General features: G+C 36.3%; 1 protein-coding gene across 18 annotated transcripts in view; it reads left to right on the top strand.

Moving 5' to 3' along the window:
* Positions 1-18,534, top strand: part of MCF2L (MCF.2 cell line derived transforming sequence like) — a 143,174-nt gene that overhangs the window by 113,023 nt on the left and 11,617 nt on the right. For all 18 annotated transcript variants that reach the window (XM_072341270.1, XM_072341244.1, XM_072341216.1 and 15 more), the window contains 16 exons: positions 2,913-3,032; positions 3,676-3,792; positions 4,296-4,445; positions 5,152-5,276; positions 6,761-6,875; positions 7,832-7,951; positions 8,755-8,946; positions 9,159-9,347; positions 10,026-10,185; positions 10,334-10,404; positions 11,430-11,506; positions 12,482-12,548; positions 15,754-15,869; positions 16,717-16,786; positions 17,667-17,759; positions 17,889-17,981. In XM_072341270.1, coding sequence (XP_072197371.1) covers positions 2,913-3,032; positions 3,676-3,792; positions 4,296-4,445; positions 5,152-5,276; positions 6,761-6,875; positions 7,832-7,951; positions 8,755-8,946; positions 9,159-9,347; positions 10,026-10,185; positions 10,334-10,404; positions 11,430-11,506; positions 12,482-12,548; positions 15,754-15,869; positions 16,717-16,786; positions 17,667-17,759; positions 17,889-17,981 — 1,875 coding nt within the window. The remainder of the gene's footprint in view (positions 1-2,912; positions 3,033-3,675; positions 3,793-4,295; positions 4,446-5,151; positions 5,277-6,760; positions 6,876-7,831; positions 7,952-8,754; positions 8,947-9,158; positions 9,348-10,025; positions 10,186-10,333; positions 10,405-11,429; positions 11,507-12,481; positions 12,549-15,753; positions 15,870-16,716; positions 16,787-17,666; positions 17,760-17,888; positions 17,982-18,534) is intronic.

Here is an 18,534-nt window from a genome sequence, read left to right as displayed (position 1 = left end):
TGAAAGCACTTTATTTTATGGCACTACTAAACACGCGTGAACATTTATTGCCATGTATAACGCTTGGCACAGCCTTATTGAGAAGTCGTTGTTCACTATATTGGCATAGGATACAGTGGTTTCAAACAAACGTTCTGCTTGCCTGGACTGGAGATTTTTACTCTCTGCTGTTCAGGCTGTAGTTGACTGGTTGATGAAGTTCAAAGGATGCATCTGAGGAGTGTCTCTTGCATCATATCATTGTCTGCAAGTCACCAGAGCTTTAGTGGGAAAAATAAAAACAGTGAGGATAAACAGTAATATTTAGGCAGTGAAGATATAAACTCAGTTAAATGTTACTGGTCCAGCATTGTTTACTGTGTCTAACAGTTCTTTCTTTATTGTTGTTTCACATAAGTTGGTTTGTGAATTTGACTCCTGGCCTTGCTCAGCAAAGTTGTTAAAGTTTAAGACTGTTCTGTGTTTTGAGGGGAAAGCAAGCAACCCAGTTGGAAGCACAGAAGGCAGACTAGGGGAGGTAAGAACAGCATTGTAGACAAAGTTAGAATAACCAAGAATTTCAGATGAAAGACAGAGGAAACTCTCTGCAAGTTTTGAACAGGAATTATTCTACACGGTGCACAACTGTAGTGATTTGAGCAGCGTTGTTTCTAGGTAGACACAGTGAAGTGGAGAGTAGTTGTAATGTGTATTCTTTATCTGTTTGCCTGAGCAGGAGAGTATGTTTGATTTATCTGTGTGATTAAATTCCTATCTCATAAAAGGTAAAGCACAGTTTACAAGAACTTACTCTTGCTTTGAATCTGTCAACTGCTGTCTGCCCCAGTAACAGTTGAAATGATTTTAGAGAAAATATTACACTGAAATCTGAACTACAGTCACAAAGTGTAAAACAGAGAATTCAAAGATAGAATAAAGAAATTTGTTACCAATATATAACTAAAAAATTACTTTTGCTATTCAGGATCTTTAGTGCTTCATAATTTCGCCCCCTCTTTATGCTTCCATTGTATCTACTGAACTCAAAGAAAACAAGACTAGTACTTCCTTATGTTCTGTGTAAGGCTAAATGGGTAGCCAGCAGACATGCTGAAGACACTGCATCTGAATTTCATGTGCAGGGATGCATATCTCACATGAATGCATTTTTCAAAGTGTGTTATTTCTTCTTGGAACTTATCATTCTGATGTTGGTATTGCCAGTGAATAAATTTCTTCTTGGGGGGAGAGGGGGAGGTTAGCTGGAGGTGAAAATTAACAGGTCAGTGGGAGTCTGCATGCGGTCATTACAGGCACAAAATAAATTGATGCGAGTTTAAATTAATAGACTATGTAATTATCATTGTACAAATATTACTCAGGCATTTAATAAAAACATATTTTGTCTGTTCTTGGAAGTGTCTTTTAGCATGAGTTAAATCACTCATAAATTTGAAGTTGCCTTTGTTACAATAACTTTGAAAGATGGTCTTTTTTTTCATCTGAATACAGGCAGGAATCTTGCATTTAATGTCTGTCCTCTGTTTGAGAACTGCGTTAGTAAGTCCACAGGGTGTACTGCTTTCAGTATGCACAGAAAGATTCTTGTGGCGCAAGGATGGAGAACTTGTGTGAGCAATCAGAACTGCTGTGATTCTGTTCCCAGCCCTCTAAGAGACTCCACTGGAGCTGAATCACTGCACTTCCTAGAAAATTTGGGCATCGTTAAAGTGGAGGCAGATTGTAAAGTTTAAATCTGTATGATTTCTCATCTAGTTTGAGTTCTTGGAGTACATGGGGAACCACAGTGCATTCATGAAATCTTCAGTAGATGTTTTTAACTACTTTTGTGTTTAGAAGTTTGTCACACCTGCTGCTAAATGCTTGGAATACCCTGGAACCTTAAAAATGACTATGGAACCCATCTCCAACCATCCAGATACTGACAGCTTCATAGGCATAGAAAGAGAACATAGCACAGCAGCTCATTCAGTCAATGTTTGGATTTGTCTGGTGCTTTTTTCTTTTTCTTTTTTTTTCTTTTACTTTTTTTTTTTTGGTCTTTTTTTAACCTCAGTTTGCTTAGAGATGTGTCACAATTTCCAACAACATAATAAAAAAAGAGAATATTGTATACTTCATCATTATAATGAACTTCGCTTTAGAGAGCTTTAGTACCTCCCTGCAGTGGAAATACTGAATATGAGAGAAGACTTGTGTCATTTCAAGAATGGCTAAATGATAAGTATGTGAACTTCTGGCATGGCAAAGGGTTTGTTTGTTTGCTTGTCTTGTATTTTAGTGCAACAAGCCTGCTTTCCTTCTCCTCTCTTCTGTTTTTTCCATGCCACTTTAAGAACTGGGGAGAATCTATCAGATTACTAGTTGAAAGATGATGAGAAAAAGCACAGCTGAGGATAATTTTTGTTTTATTTTTGTCTGCAGAATTCGTGCTTACCTCTTCTAAGCTACTGCCTGAGAAATTCAGTTTTGCTAGTGATAGTTTGTGTAGGCAACTGGCAAGATAGCTCGCACAAACAAGAAGCTGGTTGTTATGTGTTCAGATAATAGCAGAGATTTCTCTTGGCACCTTCTATTAGAGAAAAGATTAAGTAACCACCGTTGGAAGTATTGTAGAAAAAGTACTAACCCATCTTTGTCTGTTCATTAGCCTCCTTGGCTATGATGTCATCTTAACTCATAACTGAAGATACAAGTGTTACAAGACAGCCCTTAAAGATCTGATTCCAGGAGAATAGATTCCTGTTCCCAAGATGCATAAAGGTCTCTTTGAATGGAACTCTCTGTGCACGCCTTGTTTGGTTTATAATTGGTCCCCCCGTCATGGAGAACTTTGATACAGTTGGTTTGTGGTTTAACAGAAGCTTCTCCTTCGAAGCACCAGAAAATAACAGATTAAACTTGTTTTGCAGGCATCTTTCCCAGGGAACTTGCAACTCGTCCTTGTTCTGCGCCCTACAGGACTTTTTCATCGAGCTCTCTCAGACATTGCTTTCAGGTTCAACAAAGATGAGTTTAAAATGAAAGTACCTGTAAGTAATCTTCTGTTTCCACTTTGTTATCTGTTGAAGTACTTATTCTAGCCAGTGATGTTTTATTTTAAAATAAGCTTTGAAACTATGCAAGCTAAAGATATTCAAATAAATACAAGTAGATGTTGGTATGAGTTATTTAATGTCTGTCAGATGTCAATTGCCTGTGTTGAAGCTAGTTAAGATGCATTCCCTGCTGTCCTTATTTCTTAGAACCAGTCCATACATCCCTTATCCATGAAGATACAACTGTTTTCTCCCACAAACACGGGAGACCAAAAATGAACAATGAATGAGAAGAAATGAATGAGATGTTGTTGCTCTTAGAAAATACTTATGTATAGTTTATCAAGATTTGAAAATGAGTAAAAGCTGGTGGAGTCATTTATGTTGTATGATTCAGAAGCTCTTTTTAATGTGTGCTTTGGAGGTCAGTGCTCATTTGCAGTTATTTAAGTTTATATCATCAAGTGTTAGGCTTTTTTGTTTGTTTTCACATTGTTCCTTTTTGGAAATAGTTTTATTGCTTGTTTCTATATGAAAATGAAGTTTTCCAAATAGAAGCTGAAAGACATGGCTTAGAATCCTTAATAAGGGACTTTTCACCACTGATCGTGTTCCTTTTTTGTTTCCACTTCTGCAGATCATAATGCTGGGCTCAGTATCAGAACTGCAGGGTTACATTGATAAAACACAATTAACAGAAGATCTTGGTGGCACCCTGGATTACTGCCATAACAGATGGCTATCCCGTCGCACTGTAAGTCTTGGTTGCTGTTTTAACTTTTCAGTTTCATGAGCCCTTCTGTTTTATACTCTGTCATTTATAAAATGTATTCCAAGTGATGCAAGTTGACTTGCTCTGAGTGAGAAGATGTTCCCAGTGGTACTTAGTCATCTTAAAGAAATAATATGAGTAATAACTTGGGAGTGGTTTTCTGAATGCTTGGAGCAAAGGAACTACAGTGTATTGTTGTGTTGGGGTATGTTGTTTTTGCTACAAGAAAAAGCTCAAGTTGTAAAATAGCTCCAGATTTTAAAAATATGAGGAAGATATACCTGATACAAGCCTAGGAAAAACATACAATTAAGGAATTAATGGTGATGGTATCTGTTGCTTACAAAATTTTGCTTTGACCATTTTTAATCATGTAATTCATCTGTTCGAGTTTGTTTTGTGAGTTATATTTTGTGTGTATGTGTCTGTTTGTGCATATGCATATGATGAGCATGAAACATCTTTAATGATTTTTATTCCAAAAGGCTATAGAAGGTTTTGCCCAAAAGGTTAAGCAAACAGCTCAAATTCTTCAGTCCTTCGGGACTGAACTGGCTGAAACAGAGCTGCCAAATGATGTGCAGTCAACCAGCTCCCTTCTTGCAACACATACAGAAAAGAAGGACAAAATGAAGGTATGTATGTTTTGTAAATATGCTGTCTTCTAGTTTGAGTGTTTGTAATTTATAGCTAACATTGCTAGTAACAAGCCTGGAGGGTATTTGGTTAATAGATGATGATAATTAAATTATTGCATTGAAATTTCACTGAAATTGTTTTTCTTGGTTTGAAGTTAAGAATCCTCTTATTGCTTTCGATAAGGACAGTTCTTAGAGCTAAGTACACTTATGTATGAATACATCATGACTTGCATGGAAACAAATACCCTTATATGAAGTTATGAGTTTAATTTGTAGTTTTGTTTACAGTAACAAATTTTATTGTATTTGCATGCATAAAAAAAGGTACAACCTCTTGAAGAATGCACAAATGTTCTTTCAGATCAGCTGAAATGAATAATGTTTAGGGGTTTCAAAACTATACATTTTAAGTTTGGGAGATAAGTGTATCACAGAGACATGGTGGGAGATTATCTATCACAAAAGTTCAGCCCAATGCAATAGGGACTTAAGACCTATAAACCGACATATAGCTTCTAGCATCATTATTGTCAACACTGCTTTTAGTCAAACTATGCTTGTATGGTTGCTGTTATAAACAAAGTATTTTTCTAGTTTGATGCCTAGAGGAGTCCAGTAATTACAAAATTCTTCCATGTGGGGTTTTCTGTTTCTTTTTTGTTTACTTGTTTATTGTTTTTGTTCTTGTTTTATTTTACAGGAAGATATAAGGTTAGCAGTAGAACAGGGAGATGATATCCTTGGAAGTATTACAAAGCCGGTTACTGAGAACCCTGAATACAAACTGAATCAAGATCAACTAGACAATCAAACTACAGTAGAGAGGTGAGAGGAGTGAAATACTGAACACGCTGCTTCTCTGTGTTTTTGACCCCTGCCTGGCTCTGTTACTTAATTCTATATGTATGCTTAGCAAGTAAGCAAACGATGCAGAGTGAATAGATAAAGGGTACTTTCAGAAACAATTCTGCTGTTATCAGATCTGCCTTAAGCAAAGTAATCCTCTGTTGTCCACTACTGGATCACATGAATATAAGGAAACCTGCCTGAAAAGACTCCCAACACTGCTAATATCTCATCAAAGTAATTAGAAGCCTCTAAAGGGCTATTAAGTACTACTCTACTCTTGGAGTATCATCTATGCACAAACTTCCTATATGCTTCCACTGGACAAGTAATCGTTTTTTATTTTCCTTTGCTTCTCCCACCCACCCCCTTAAATTTCTGCCAATTTTGAAGACATTATATCATCATAGCACAGATGTAAATTTGAACTAAGCTATAAAAGCATAGCTCATTTCCCCAAGGCAGTAATGTGCATTCTTTTTTTGTCTGTCATTCCATGTTTCTGTTACTCTTGGGCTGACTTTTCTTTCCAAGTAAGTGTCACTTCCAATGGACAAATCTTGGCAGAAGTCACTCCTTTGGAGTCATTGCTGCTATTAGCTATCTGAAGGATAATCAGGGTGGAGGTGGGGGTTGTTAATTTACCCAGAATGTTCCGCTTGATGCATTATCTGACTGAAATTGTGTTAAACTGTCTGCTTTTTTTTTTTTTTTTTCTAATCAGATTTAACTTGCAAATCCAGAGTTAATTTCTTTTCTATTAAAGACAAAAGTTATTTAAAATTCTGTCCTACAGCCTTTTCCAGATGTAGCCTAAATATAACAAAGCATGTTGTATGGTCCATAGGGTACCACAGTGTCAAATACACTACTAGAAGGTTGAAAAGTTGAGTCTTGAGGAATTTTGCTAGAGTTATAGTTGGAGAAGGTTTGTTCCATTTCAGTACAGCTGTACACTTGTCTATGATATTAAAGCAGTCTTTCTGCTTGGAAGAGAAGCCAGTGACCTTCAGTTTTTTATGAGCCTTGCTCCAAGGGATGAAATGTAAGGGTAGCTGGTTGGTCACAGCAATACAAATTTATTGCATCTTTTTTTTTTTTCCTTTATAGCTCAAAGCTTGGGATTTTCAGAGTCTTAGCCCACATGCATTTGTGTGTTTCTATTTGCAAGCCCCATGTCCCTAGGTCAGAGCTGAAAAGCATTATTTGCAGCAACCTTCACATCAGTGCTTGACAGTTTCTCAGAACTTAATGTTTGTTTTGGATTCCAGTTCTACATCAATGTTATTCTAGAAGAAAATTCTATGCAATACTCGAAGTTTCCTGTATTCAGTTTAATATCTTTTCTGGGAAATAATGCTTTGAGGAGACCTCTTGTTCAATGTGGAAAGGGTGTACCGTCCTTGAAGGTTGTAACCCCCATTCTTACAGTTTGTGGTGTTGTTGGTTGTTTGTTTTTTAAGGCTTTTGGCTCAGCTACATGAAACAGAGTCCGCCTTTGATGAGTTCTGGATTAAGCACCAGCAAAAACTTGAGCAGTGTCTGCACCTTCGGAATTTTGAACAGAATTTTAGAGAGGTGAGAACTTCTTGGTGGCAGTCAATATTTGGTAATGTAGAAGTGATTCAGAAGCAAATACTTCCCCTCTTGTTTTTGCAGCTCTCGTGTGCGTACTTGAAAGCTTTCTCCAGTTTTTTTTCTTTGACGTGTCCTTACTTGACATCTTGCTATCTTTGCTACCTTAAATACTTGCCTATACAGACATAATAGCTTCTCTTCTGCAGTGTTATTTTTTTCCATGGGCACAGCAGTGTATAAGCATTGAAAAACTCCTTTGAAATCTATTCTCTACCACAGAAGCATAATGTGCTGGCTGCAAGGCTTTCATCTTGCCAATAGGCCCTTTTATGGAACCAAGACTTACCTAAACCTTCTGGCTGAAATTTTATAAAGCAGCCTCCAGCACTGTGGGTGGGAAGTTGCAACCACAACGTTAGAAGCTGGGTGGAGGCTGAACTAAAATTTTTACAGCCAGTTTCTGATCTCATGTTAGTTTAATGCATGTGCCTTATTGCACCTACAGATGCTTTACTCTGGTGTAGCTGATCTTAGGATAGGGTCCCTGTGTATCCCCAAGATCAACATTCAAAAACCATATAACAAGTATGTGTATGTGTCTTTCTCTAAACTAACTGGTACAGTGAGGACCTCACCCTCATGTTGTGCTCTCTGCATTAGTATCAGATTGTACTATTGCCATCTGGTAAAAGCAAGATGATAAATACATCCTGGATTTTTATTTTTTATTTTTTTCTAGTACCAGGAAACATAATGTTCAGAAAACAAGATTGCTTCACTGCCATTTCTTTGTGTTCGATTTTCAGTTTTAATTGTGGGGAGAGGTAGATTTGTGTCTTTGCCTCAAGAGCACCATAATGTGAGTCACCAGAGTGGGAATACTGGCTATCAGCTATTTGACTGCACCTCCAAGGGCACAGTCATCCTCACTGACGTGTACATGTATTTCATTTCAGGTTAAAGCAGCTTTGGATATTGTGTCCGAGAGACTGTCTGCTTTCACAGATGTGGGAAACAGCTGCTCACATGCGGAGCACATTTTGAAAGATCTTGCCAACTTTGAGGAAAAATCATGTGTAAGAACTCTGCAGTTTTCTATGTTTCTAGAATAAGCGTGTACTTATAGAGAGAAAAATGATATTCAATTATTGAAATATTATATGACCAGAGCTTAAGCTAACAGCAGGGCAGGACTAAGTGTCTATTCCAATTTAGTTCTGCACATTACTTTGAAGTTTTTAACCACTGAAGTTGTCTATTTCTCAAGCAACTCTTGATAAAGAAGCAGAGTGACTAAGCAAAAAGCCAGCGGTTCAAGGAAGAACTTGCTTAATGACCAAGGGGGATATTTCCATTCCTGTGAAACCTCTTACTGCTTTAAAAGCCAAGAATTAGAAGGCTCTGTATTGAGCGTACAATATAGAAAAACATGATCAACAAAAACATGCTCTGAAATATGAAAGAGGAACATAATTAACATGTTAAGACCTGTGTTTCATATACATAAGACATACATAAGACTATTGCTCTTGAGGCTGAGATGCTGGAGTAATATTTTTATTTCTGGACTCCAAGTTGCTCATGTACACACACAAACAGGTTGCTGAATAGCTAAGGCAAACAAGGACTAAAAGTGGTTCCTTCACAGAGACTGTGTGATTAAACTCATATTTCTGAAGTATCTGATACAATAAGGCAGGAGACCTAAGAGTTTTTCGGCATCCAGAAAGATAGGAAATCACTTTGATTTATTAAGACTGATGTGTATTCTGTATCAGTCCATGTGTTTTAACTGTGCAAAAACAAATAGTTTAAGTTCTATTTTTTTTAAATGTTGTCTCGAGGAAAGATGTACCTCAATCAGTGCTTGCTTTCTTAGGAAATTGTAGCGAAAGCCAGAATGCTCGCTTCAGAGGGTGACGCTTTTATTCAGAGCAATCATTATGCTGTGGACTCCATTATTCCAAAATGCAGTGAACTTCATCATCTCTGTGATGCCCTCGCTACTGAGATGGAACGGAGGAGGAATACTCTTAATAAATCTCTAGAACTTCATGGCTTACTGGAAAAGGTAAATTTTCTGTGGAGCAGTTTTGTTTCCTGTCTTGTGTTCTAAAACCTCCATCGACCCATTGTAACATTTAATGGATAAAATACGTGGGTGTGCTGGAAGTTTTGTCTTTGAACAGCTGAATTCATCACAAATAGGAGGATGAAATGTAGACCTTAGTGTTTGATGTTGATATCAATGCATTCTGAGCCTGTTCTTTCCTTTCTTTCCAGACTATGAGGTGGTGTGATGAAGGAATTTATCTTCTGGCTTCACAGCCTGTAGATAAGTGTCAGTCACAGGATGGTGCAGAATCAGCGTTACAGGAGATTGAGAAATTCCTAGACACTGGTGCAGGCAATAAAATTGAATTGAATAAAGTTTACAGAGAGTATGCTCACATCCTCAATGAGGACCTCAAGGTACTATTATTTAATCATGTATGCATGCACCCATTTGTCAATTTTAGAATTGCTACCTTGCATGGCCATTGATAAAGCTAGGCCTCCTATGTGACTTCATGCCATTTATCAGAGCAGGTACTTACCCAAGGTGGCGGTCATGTTCTATCTTTGGATAGGCATCAAGGGATCCAGAACCAATTAATAACAATTTAATTTCTTCAGATAGTAGCACTGATGTTTTTAATAAATAAATCTCCAATCTTTCAAATACTTGAAATATCTTTTTTATAATGAAAACATGCATTTCTTCGATATTCGTACAACTTCTAGAAAAAAAGCAGTTACAAGATAGAACTTGAAAATACATCCCTTTGCCTTCTTGCTGATGCTGCCTTGTAACAGAACCACTAGACACTTTCAAGCAAATTTCATAGCTCTTACTTTTTTCTTAAATGAAAACTTGAAGTTGATTGTTCTCTACAGAAATAACCATAAAATGTTTTGTGACATGTTCCAACCTTAAGCATGTTAAATAACTGTAAATTATGCCTTGTTAGGTGTGAAGAGTAGGGTAATAATTTTTGTATGTGGTATGAAAGCAATCATCATTGCAAATCAATGCACCACAAATAGAAGAATAGCTTGTTGATAGGTCTCTGATGGTGATTTTTAATTTTCTTCATGTGGCAATGGTAGGAACACATAGAAAAGGTTTTCCAAAAGCAAGAAAGCATGGAAGAAATGTTTCAAAAGAGACAAGTAAGTCTTAAGAAACTGGCAGCTAAGCAAACACGTCCTGTTCAGCCGGTCGCACCTAGACCCGAAGCCTTTGTAAAATCTCCTTGCACCTCTCCAGGTAAGTAAATGCAGTAAAGTAATTTTTTTTTTTTATACTGTGTTAAGAAACTTGAAGAAACTTTCAGCTGTAATTTGTGTTTGTACAAACATCTGTGTTAGATCCGCTCAAGTTCTAACTGCTGTTTGGTTCTGGTTTATATACTTAGGTCTTCAAAGAGATTGTGTATCCAACACAGAAAGCGGTGTGCTTCGGAAAGTAAACTACAGAAGAGGAAAGGTAACATTCTTTTCCGTGTTTTCTCATGTACGCACTGCTTGAGAAAGTCATAACACAATGGAATATTCAACAACTTCAAGAAGAATTAGGCTGTTTCACTGCAAATGTGCTGATATTGCTCCTATCAAAGTAACTTGAGTTTAAATAAAGACTTCTCTGTTACACAGCTGAGTATGAGAGAAGGTAAAGTAAATAGTTGCCTATATTAGGAAAAACGTTAGGGGCAGCAAAATGTAAAATCTATGAACAGGAAACATTTATTATTTGCCAGTAGTAATTGGCTACTCTTAAAACTAACGAAAGTGAAAAGGTAGTTGTCATTGGCTCAAAGAAAGCTTCACCTGACCTAATGGTTTGCCATTCCCAAGTGGGGAAGGTCTTCCTGCTCCGCCTCCAGCAAGGAAAATAACCTGACGACAGCAGCAGAAACAAATAGTTTTCCACTGAGTTTAACTCAGTAAAGGTTCAGCAAGAGTCAAGTGATGACGCAAGGAGATGGACAAGACTGTATGACCAGCAGGGACAACAGCTGGAGAAGAGGGTTGGCTTGGAACTGGAAGGAGAATATATATATATTTTTTAAGCAAAAGCTTGAATTAGTTCAGATGTTACAATAAAATTTGTGAAAGTGAACTTCTACCAAGTTAGTAATTTACCAGAAAGTTAGCACAGCGCCTGATTTTTAGCTTGGAAAGCAGACTTAGGCCAGCATTGCCTCCAAGATTATGCTGTGATGTGACATACTCTTGCTGCAGAGGGATCCTGAGCCACCATCTTTTCTAATCTGACCTTTGACAGTGAACTCCCTGGATCTAAATGTTCATGCATGCTTTGAGGTATTCAGGTTGACTTGGATTTTTTTCACGGAGTTTCTGCAAAATGATTTCATTCTTAACGCAGTACAGCCTTTCCTGTGAAAACTCATGTAAATAGACCTGTGTGCAAAGCTCCATATTTTAAAGTGCTTTTTCCTCCTCTGTCTGTTTTGCTGTGATAATTTTTTGTTTGTTTGTTTCCTTCTTTAGAGTGAAATGAGTGAACTCCATCAAAGCAGAGGAGGATCTACAATGGATGATGAAGAAAACCTAGCTGTGTTACGGCAGTAAGTATATTTTGATAAACAACAAACGTTCTTTCTCTGATTTGGTTCCAGTAAAGTCTGAGTTTGGCTAAAGATTTGATAAGACAAGTGTGCTTCTATGCTTTGTATGTGGAGGAAAGATACTTTGGTCTGTCTGCAGCTTTATTTAAAGTGTATATAGTATCAGTCGAGCTTTGCTACAGTGAGATAATACTATGGGAGGATAATTACATATTTTCATGTCAGAGAAGACAGTTTTGAGGAATAAGCCCCCTGTAAATCTGTCATATACTTTGGTTTCTGTGTTTCAGAAGACAATTTGATTGTTATTTGACTCTTTAGACCCTGTTTTGATTAAACTTAAGAACTTTTCTGTATTAAAACTAAATAGCATCCCTTATGGCACCTGCAAGTGGTACAGCACTTGCATTTCTAACTGAAACCTGGATATTCTTGCTGTCTTTTCACTACTATAATGTGTGCTAAACCGTCTGAAATCACAAAGGCTGGGGGGAGAAGGAAGCGTGCTTGCCTAATTACTAAGGAAAGCTAACCTTAAAAGGAGGCACTGTGACTTTTAAGTTACAGCAAATGCCTCAGATTTAAAACGATCAGTGTAACTTGAAACCTTTGCACCTCCAACTTCAGCTTCTGTAATCCTTGCAAATGCAACGTAACCAGGTTTTATGTATACAATAATAAAAACTGTTCACTACTTCTGTGATGCTTAAAATTCCAGCCTTGGCTTTTTTTTTTTTTTTTTGTTTCTTTCTTTCTCCTATTAAAACATGTTTTCAACTTCAAAATGTTTTAAAAATGCATGCTTCTCAGTGTGGACATACAAACCGTGGACAGAAATATCTATGAAAGTCACATTTTATGTTTCTTCAGAAAATAACTATTTCCAGTTCAAGTAGAAAACATACGAAGTTAACATTGCCTTAATACTCTGTGTAAGTGAATAGGCCTTCCTTAGTTATCATTCTTTGTTTTCAGGCATGTAATGAATGAACTTATTGAAACTGAACGGGCGTATGTGGAAGAACTTCTCTGTGTTCTTGAGGTAAAGATTAAATTTCACTCTGACTGTTCCTGAATCTATTTCTGTTCCATTTCATAGATGCTTCTTATGCTTTCCTTATCTCTACTATGCTTATCCTTTTCTTCTCTAGTAGTGTCATTGCCACGTCTCTCTGCCCTCATCATGTTTTCACAGAGGCAAGAATATGGATATTTTTCTAAAATACACATCTACGAGTTTATATTAATTTATATTAGCAAATAGCAGAAGTAAGATAAGCCTAACTATTGAGTTACACAGTGAGGTTTGTAATGATTGTTAATTCTTTTAGAATTTCATTCCAGAGTCTTGGGTCAGTTCCAGGAAGATTGTATGTCACACTGGAATTTGAATTTGCCTTGAGAGAATCTTGTATCAGAGGAACAAATCTGTTAATCACATCCTCTGTAGGCCTTTAAGTAGAAATATCTCAGGTATAGCTATGGCTACAGAATACCTTGTAGTAATAATATCTTGATTCAAAATTGGAGGCAATTCTTGTTTCCTTTTCTCCACATTCATGGAGACATAATTGCAGTACTTGCAAGTTGCTTCTAGAACATGGTACAGAGTTCTGTATTCTTGTTTGTTAAATATTCAGATGTGGATGCAGCGTTTTGTTGTAGTCCAGCCTGGTTTTGTAGATGTTAAAGCTGCAAATAACTTGACAGTGACTTTAATCAGGATGAACTGCAACTGAGCAAACTGGGGGTACTTCTGGTGTCCACCCCAATTTTAGGCTCTTCAATAGGAGCTGTCTTATTCTATGGACTGGGAGTGGTAATTTTTGGGTACATATTTTCAAGTAAGAGTAGTACTGTATGAACTCTGACCTTGTTTCCAATTGTGTTCCTTTCCTGGGTTTTGGCCAAGTGCTGGGAAGCCCCAGCAGTAAAGCAGCTGTACCTGATGGGTGGTAATAAAACAGTGCTGATCTGAAGTGGACCTTAAGGATTGCTTTATTCTTTGTTTTTGCATGTAACGCTATCTGCGTAATTCTGTTAAATTCAAGGCTCAAGTGGCTTTAGGATTTTTGGTCCTTTCTGCTACTACTGGAGGTTTTGCAGAATCTTTCTATTTCTCCGGTATTTTTCTGGTTTTACATGGAGTATAGTGCAAACCTCTGCCTTGCAAAGTCTAGCTCTCTTAATGTTCTGTCAATTCCGTAGACTCTCCAGCACTCTGAGCATGCCAATCACACTTCTCTCTACCTCTGTGCAGTTTGGGACTCATCACTCTTCAGTCTGGGTGATGAGAACTGGTAACAGTAATTATGGACCAGATCCTTGCTGATGCATGTTTCAATGGCAGCCTTCCAGCTTTTATGTAATTCCTATTAATAATCCACAGTTAAATCTATTTCCCCAATTCTTTTGTTCCTCCTGTTCTATTTGTTCAATTTTCCTGTAAAATAACTTGATATCCTTTTGTATGGACAGTGTCTCCTTTTATGTTGCTTTTTCTTTTCGTCATGCATTTTCTCTCAGTAAAGGATTCCAATGGAAAATTAAAGGTAATTTACAAGATCAATTACTAGGAAACTCCTGTAGCTGTTTTTAAGTGAGCCTGGTAGTTTTTCTTTTATTAATAGTTACACTTGTTCCACTTTAGACTGAGAAATCCAAAAATTTATACTGGGAGAAAATACTGGTCTAATCTGTTGGAAATTGCTTTCTACTCCTTTTTCCACTTATTTCTATGCTTCCAGAACAGCCTTCAAATAGAATGTTATTATTATTGTGTGTATTATTACTAATCCTCATTGGTGCAAGGATAGCTTTCCTTCTCCTTTCTTAAGATATAAATACTACTCAGGTAGTAAAGCACGAACATTTGTATCTTGTGGTTGAAAAATAAACGCTATGTTGATCTAACGGGAAAATAGTGTTGACAGCTTTTAGTCAATGTATGTATTTTCATGGTTTTGTTCTTTCAGAATTCCAGAGTATTGAGATCCATGAATTTTGTTATCTCAGCTGTTGCCTCTTCCTGAGGCCAATCATGAGAGGAAAAAGACCACTCAATTTTTTAAAGGATTTTTAAAATATAAATAAAAATCTAATTGCTAGTTGATCAAATGCCCGAATTCTTTAGGCTAGCTGACTTTACCAGCTAGTTCTCCTACTACTTCTAGTTGGGCTTTAAAGTTTTGATTGCAGGTGTGTTGTTGCTTATCCTTCCTTTTACATTGTCAGTTATGGTTCAGAGGAGTTTATTATAAATTGTTGTCACTAATGCAGTTATTTTTTCTGTGACCACCTTGCTCTCAATACAATTGTCATGAACAAGATCTAATCCAAATCCAGACTACGTCACATCATCTTCCTTCAACTGTGTAATGCAGTAACATCTAAATCTTTCATCATTTCTATCACTTGTTGTCCAATCCATATGAGCTGTTCTCCGCTATATATGATTTTATTCAATTTCCCCTTACTACACTGGAAAATTCAAAGGAAGTCATTTAAGCTGAGGTACCTTTCTTCTGTTCTGAAGATGATGAATGCCTTTTAGTCACATGCAAGTCTATGAAATGCAGGTACCATTGGCTGGCATTAAATGAAGCTTTCTTTCACACTTACCGTATACGGATTCTTTTTATTTTTCTTTTTCTCCTCGGAGATCTCTTAATCGTAGCTTAGTACCCTCAGGGTACAAGAGGAGAACACTCTTGGGCTAAAGCCATGTGTGCGCCTCCTATTCCTTACTTGTGCCAAATATTGTGTATAAGGGAGCGTGGCCTTATATGCTGCACAGAAGATGTCAGAATCTAAAGGTAATGAATTTTGGTGACGAACCTAATGATAATATCTTTAAAATATAATATGCAACTAAATGGTTTCTGTTTCTCTTAGAAATCACTGTAGTCCTCTGTCTCCCTCTTCATTCATTATAGCTAAAATCAGTATGAAGATTTGTGAAGTCTAATATAAAGTGCACACTGCTATGTTTGAGCAATATGTGAACACGTGGCTTTTAGTGGAAATGATTGCAAACAATTTTTTCTCTGCATCAGTAAAATTTGAAGTCATGTTCCATGTGTATTTTGAAAACCTTATATGTATCTTACTGGACTGGTGGAAGAACAGATTTTGTAGACTGATTTCATGATTAATACTGAATTATTTCATTGTTTATCAGCCTGCTTGAGGCAAACTGCCGTATCAAAGGGAGGAAGATAATTAGTGTTCCCTCTTCTGTGTTCTAGGGGTACGCTGCAGAGATGGACAACCCATTAATGGCTCACCTCATTTCACCAGAACTCCAAAACAAGAAGGATATTTTGTTTGGGAATATGGAAGAAATTTATCATTTTCACAACAGGTGAGGATTTGGATTCAGATCTGAAAGTAACATTGGAATGGGATATCGCAAAAAAGATCCTTACTGAGCCTCACTTGGTGATCTATTGAGTCAAAACTGATATTGCATTGGAGAAGAAACCTTATTAAAAAGTTTTCAGAACACTGGCAAAACTTTGTGTCTTCTTGAAGAAAAGTATTATGATCGGATTATAGGCTTGTTACAGGCTTTGCTTATTAAAGCAAAGTTTATTTGCTTTTTTGGTTCTTTTATTTTTAAACTTTCAGTGGAAAGTAAATTGTTATCCTAAACCATGGATTTTCTATGCTTTTGTGTCTCGTTGAGGCTATTTAATTTTTACACTTAATGACCTTATTGCTGCTGCAGAGACATTTCTTCACATGGCAATATCTGAATAGTTAGGAAATAAGTATTTTATAAAAAACTATTTTCAAGACGAATTAAACCCATTAAGTAACTGTTTCTCATTCCGGAAAAACTAGACTTTAGTGTTTGTCACCTTTTTAATATATTATTTGACTTGTGTTGCTTGATAGCTTTTGGAAGAAAAAAAAAAACAAAACCTGAATTTTACAAATCCTTCTACTAAATACATAAGGCAGGGAAACAAAGCCATTTTGCCTCCACCAAAATCTTATGTTTGGCTTCTGTTGTAGCAACAGTAAGCTAAAAATAAATTAATCAGAATGTGTCTATTTTGCTACCCCATTAATCTACATAATCTAGGACATTTTTGTTTAATTTCATAATGCAGAATTACAGCTCTATTTCTTTAAGTTTAGGCGATGAATTGCAAGAATGTGAATTTCCTTTGATATGTGCACTAAGAAAGTCTTCTTCCTTACAGAATATTCTTGAGAGAGCTAGAAAACTACGTAGAATACCCAGAACTGGTAGGACGGTGCTTTCTGGATCAGGTACGTGTCATCTTTAGCTGACATTTCATTTATAAGCATTTCTAAGACTGTTAGAGCTGAGAGTACTTCTTATGTAATACTTGCCAGTAGGTCCCCTTTGTTTGTTTTGAGCAGATTAGAGAGTTGGGGATATTTTCCACTGTGGGGTGTAATTAATTTTGATAGGAAGAGCTGCTGTTTTTAAAGAAAACTGCTTTATTAAAGTTGTAGTTAGTAAAACATGAAGAAGCATCGTGCATTGGATCATTTGACTTTTACTGATTATTGTGCTTAATCCTTACTGGAAACTTTTTATTGTGAAAACATAAAGCAGACTCTGGAAATTTCAAGAATTACCAAATGAAAGTAATATCTTGTATGTGTAAAGTCTCTTGAAGCAACAGGAGCACTATGGGACTTGTGTAAGCAAGCATGAATGAAAAATATCCAATTCGTGACATCACTGAAGTAATAAGGGACAACAAACTAGTTGGTCTGCTTCCAGTGATGAAAACATTCACAAAATGCAAATGCATAAAGAAAGAAAGGCAAAAATTTTTGAATAAGTTATGCAGAGGGAATCGTGTTCTGGCGTTAATTGAACTGAATTAATAGACCCCGTGTTTTTCATATGGTGGCATAAAGGCATTTGTAAATATGACATATGCTTCTTTGTAAGGCACTTGATGTTCAATTGAAGTCATAGTTAACAGGAACATTTTATTGTTACATGTACAAAATGAGTAGCTGTTACAAAATGAGTGGTCCTGAAAAATTGCTGTCTGTTAGGGATGCCTTAAGGAATTGTCCTTCTTCCTTAGGCTTGATGACTGAAAATTTCTTAAGAACTTTGTCTATTTAAATATATATATTTACTTTTTACTCTCCTTTCCCATTTCAGATGGAAGATTTCCAGATTTATGAGAAATACTGTCAAAACAAACCTCGATCTGAAAGTTTGTGGAGGCAATTTTCAGATTCCGTGTTCTTTCAGGTTTGCTTACTTGATTCTCTGTAATATTTCTGTATGTATTTTTTTGTTGTTAAACTTCCTAATTTATCTCAGGTATAAATAACAAAATATATTGATTTGTGTACTGACAAAATCTGACACCGATTATAGGAATGTCAAAGGAAACTCGATCACAAGCTCAGTTTGGATTCATACTTGCTGAAGCCAGTTCAAAGAATAACCAAATACCAATTATTGCTAAAGGTACGTGTTACAAAATTACAGTGCTAAATGTTTTTTTTTTTTTTTTCTTTTTTTCCTTCTAAATGCTACTTATCTCATTCTGATGGAGAGAAATCTTTAGTAGAGTGGTGTATAAATCAAAATTGAGAATGTGTTCAGAAAGGTTCAGTTAATTACAGTCTTCAAAGCGCAACTTGTTGTAGGGAACATATTTAACTGTGGTCATGGTATGGTATTTTTAGGAAGGATGCCATTCTGATTCATTTAGACATGCTATGGACAGAGGGAGCAAAATGAGAGGGATGTATTATTATACATTTTAAAATGAATGTCTAACTTTTTTCTATCCTTGAAACTGATTTGTTTTAGGAAGTAGTCACTACATAGACACAAGGTTCAATAATTGTGTTTAACAGTAGTTTACTCGAGTTAAAACTGAGTTAATTAATTCTTTGAAAGCTTTTAATTTGCTTTGAGCTTTTATGAAGAGAGAAGTATCTGAAAAGTTTTCTTTTTAAAGAATCTTTTCTTTCTGAACTCGATGAGTAAATGCTTATTCTCATACTGCTCTGTA

This window comes from Excalfactoria chinensis, chromosome 1 (genome assembly GCF_039878825.1).
Source record: "Excalfactoria chinensis isolate bCotChi1 chromosome 1, bCotChi1.hap2, whole genome shotgun sequence".
Classification (NCBI taxonomy): Eukaryota; Metazoa; Chordata; class Aves; order Galliformes; family Phasianidae; genus Excalfactoria; species Excalfactoria chinensis.
This window is presented reverse-complemented; position numbering and strand designations above follow the sequence as displayed.